General features: G+C 36.0%; 1 protein-coding gene across 1 annotated transcript; it reads right to left on the bottom strand.

Moving 5' to 3' along the window:
* LOC308639229 (olfactory receptor 4C15-like) lies at window positions 1–924 on the bottom strand (the record flags this gene model as incomplete). Its single annotated transcript, XM_081277423.1, has 1 exon — window positions 1–924. The coding sequence occupies one exon, from the start codon at window positions 922–924 to the stop codon at window positions 1–3; it is 924 nt and encodes a 307-aa protein (XP_081133549.1).
* Window positions 925–4,027: the final 3,103 nt, after the last annotated feature.

Below are 4,027 nucleotides of genomic sequence, written 5' to 3'. Positions count from 1 at the left end.
TCAGAGATCACCAAGTCTCTTCCACAATTTCCTCATGGCATTTTTCACTTCCTTGTTCCGCAGTGTGTAAACCAAAGGATTGAGCAAGGGAGTGAAGACAGTGTAAAACATTTCCACTTCTTTATCAAAAGAGAATATAGATGGAGGTCGTGCATATATAAATATGCATGGGACAAAAAACAAAAGCACAACAGTAATGTGAGATCCACAGGTGGACAGAGCTTTCCTTCGCCCTTCAGCACTGTGTTTTCTCAGGGAGAACAAGATGACACCATAGGAGACCAGCAACAAGGAGAAGTTGATGATGCAGATAAACCCACTGTTGGCGATCACCAGAAGGCCTAGAATGTGAGTGTCAGTGCAGGCCAGCTCCAGTAATGGGTACAAGTCACACATGAAATGATCAATGACATTCGGGCCACAAAAGGGAAGGTTGAAAGTGAACAGAACCAGTGTGATAGAATGCAAGAAGCCCCCTGAGCAGGACACCCCCACCAGAACGCCACAGCGCCTCCGGTTCATGATGGCAGAGTAGTGCAAAGGCTTGCAAATGGCCACATAGCGGTCGTAGGCCATGGCTGAGAGGATGATCACCTCTGTCCCACCAAATAAGTGTTCAGCAAAAAGTTGAATCATGCATCCTTTATAAGAGATGGTTTTCCTTTCATGAATGGAGTCCGCAACCATCTTTGGTGTGATGGCAGAGGAGTAGCAGGCATCCAGGAAGGACAGGACAGCCAAGAAAAAGTACATGGGGGAGCCCAGCAGTGCAGGGCTATAGATGATGGTCATTACAATCAGCATATTGCCTATAATAGTTGCAATGTAGACCAACAAAAACAAAACAAATAATATTTTCTGAATATTAGGATTCTGTGAAAGCCCCATGAGGACAAATTCAGTTATGAAGCTTTGGTTCTTCATGATTTTACAAAATGGTTAACAGAAAACTGATGATGTGATTCTGCAAGGAGAATAAAAATTGCATCAAACATAGTTTTCATACTAATAGGCAAACCAACAAGCTGTTATATACTTATGATTTTTTTTGTACCAGTAATTGAACTTTGCGATGCATAATCACTAAGACACATCTCCAGCCCTTTTTTAGTTTTTTGACACAAAGTCTCATGAAGGTCTTGCTAAGTTGTTGAGATGAACCTCGAACTTGCAATCTTCCTGCCTCAGCCTTCAGAGCCTCTGGGATTACAGGAGTATACCCACTTGCCAGACTAATTATAAGTATTTATTATTATTATTATTATTATTATTATTATTATTATTATTACTTATTGAGATATTATCACTGAAAAAAAAATGAAAAATTTGTTGATTGTAGTCATCAGAGGTCAGAAAACTTGGGGTAGGGATGAACTGTAGAATACTTCAAAATGCCAGAGTTTTAAAAAAAGGGAAAAAGAAAGCATGCACACATGTTAAAGAAGAAGAATAGATTTTGTTTTGTTTTGTTTTTTCAAGTGATATTGAAAATTTATCAGTGATTCCAGGGCAAATGCATACAAACCATTCTGACACTATAGAAGGAAGTGATTTATTAACCATGCCTGCCATGGGCATGTAACAGTGGAGAGAAGCATGCCACTTATTAGTGGAGAAAGTCTTATCTACAAAAATAGCCAGTCTGTCTCAGGTGTTATCATTCCATTCTACCAAATGGAAACTCAAGCTTAAAGATCTTATGTTCAAGTAAACAACAGATGCTTGATATGGGATGTCACACACAGCACCTCTGTCCCCATGCCCAAGTCCTTTTCCCTGGATCAACAGGAAAAGGATGGGAATTTTTCTTTTCCAGCAAGGACTTCATTGCAGGCTGATCTTTCTAGAATTTCTGTCCACTTGTGAACCTTGAAGCCTTGTTAATGTTAGGATGAGGCAACTTGGTGAAGGAAACCCAACAAGTGATGTGGAGTGGCCTTTCCCCCAGACATGCAAATCAGCAACAACCTCCAAAGTAAGAAAGAGAATAGAATAGGTTAACTGTCAGCCAAAGTCTAGAGGTTTCATTCTTCCTTTGCCAATGCTTACTACAACATGATCCATTCTCATCAGATATAACTCAAGATAAATGTTTCAAATTGATGAGACCATCTCATCAGGCAGAGATGTTCATTTATCTCACCTCCCAGGGTTATCATGAGGGTCAAATTTTAAACTGTTTAAATGTTGCTTATGATGACGGGACTTTACCAGTTGCAGCTTTGTCTGCAAGAAAAGCTCCTCAACAAATCATCCAAGCAATTATCTGAACTCTTGACATCAGTTCACAAACACAGATTTAAAGAATGAAGAATGAAATTAAGAATGAAAATGTTCTCACCTAAATATATAACTGAAATGTATCATTCAAATAGCATATGTATGTGTCCATATAAACTTTTCTACATTTATATGTATATCTTTATTTAAAAAGATGAAGTGTGATGGGTTTTATGTAAGGATAAAAACTCAACTGTGTTTATGATTCCATTTAGAGTAAGCAGAAACAATTTAAAGTTCTTACAATGAATTAACATATATTGTGTAAATTAATACTTGTTTGCTTTATTTAAATCCATTTTAATTTTGTTCTCAGGACCAACATCTGTACTTTCAACTTCATAGCAACTTAAAAGAAAACAATATAAAACAAAGTCTGAATGTACATTGGAACCATTGGAAACCACTTATTACAGAATAAAGAATAGCAATGCATAAACCAGCAGTGTTCATCTTACTCTAGGACCAAATCAGGAAAGACAGATAAAAGAAATGAGTAAGTATATCTGTGCCAGATTGTGTAAACCTAGGTTCAAATCCAGATCCTTCTCTTTGTTCTGTGGCACAGATCAGGTTACGTAAAATTCTTTTAGGCTCAGGTTATTTTTCTTCTATTTATGAGTTTTCAAAAAATAGGTTTCTTACAGAAATCAGATAAATGTATAAACATAAAAACACGAGTGTTCATTAGCAGGAAGAAATAATATTTTGAAATGCAGTGTACTTTTGAATCTCCCTAATAGCCCCTGGTTATGTTATTGTGGACTGAGACCCACCTGTATCCACGCCTCCTTCAGACAGCTTCACTGTGAAAGAAAACCAAACAGAGTAGGAAGTTGAAGAAAACAATATAAAACAAACTCTGAGATTTGTCTAATAATCACAGATATCTTAACTCTCCATTTCTGCTTCCTGGGTAGTCTAAGAGCAATATCACTGCTTAATTAAAATGTTGTTTAATGTAAGCAAACCAATCCCTTTTTTTCCCAAAGGAAAATAATTCTCAATATTAGTGGTAAATATCTGACATGGAGAATATGTTGTCCCTCATGGTTTGTGATCACAAGGTTTAGACTTTTAAATCATTAAATGCTCAGTATCTTACATAAAAGTCATTGTCTTGGATTGAATCTTGATATATCGAAAGGGCAATAGTGGCAAAATTAGTGAAATAGGAATAAAATCTGTTTTTTATTTATAAATATGTATCTATGTTCATTTCATAGATTGAAAAATGCACCCATAATAATGTAAGGTAATAATATTAAGGCAAATTGTCTCTTCTGCAGGAATTTTGCAGAAAATGTATGCACCTTTGTGGTTTATCTAAAGTTACTTCAAATGAAAAGTTAATAGAAAGAAAAGCATGATCAATTTCTGCTGTCAAATAGCTACAATTCCAGCCTCAATGTCTAACAGCAATGTGCCATTAAACAAAGCCCTATGCTTTAAGCTGCCTGACCACCGGGCCAAATATGGAGAAATTATGAACATGGGGTTAACAACAGAAGTCAAAATGAATACAATAATACTGGCATCACCATTTTTAAGCAGCACAAACATACACAAAGTGAATTAAAGGACTGAATGAATCACAAGAATAGCAATTTAAAAAAATGTAAATGTAATCCTTTTGAAAATATATTGGCAAATACTTCTACTATCATAACTATGTTTAAATTCTTTCTCCTAATTATTCAAACCCTAAAATATATAATGAAACCAAAATGACATGGGGATGTTTGAG

The sequence above is a fragment of the Spermophilus citellus genome (assembly GCF_964194105.1).
Source record: "Spermophilus citellus genome assembly, chromosome: 2".
NCBI classification, from domain to species: Eukaryota; Metazoa; Chordata; class Mammalia; order Rodentia; family Sciuridae; genus Spermophilus; species Spermophilus citellus.
Note: the sequence above shows the minus strand (reverse complement) of the source record. Positions and strands in the feature narration are given on the sequence as shown.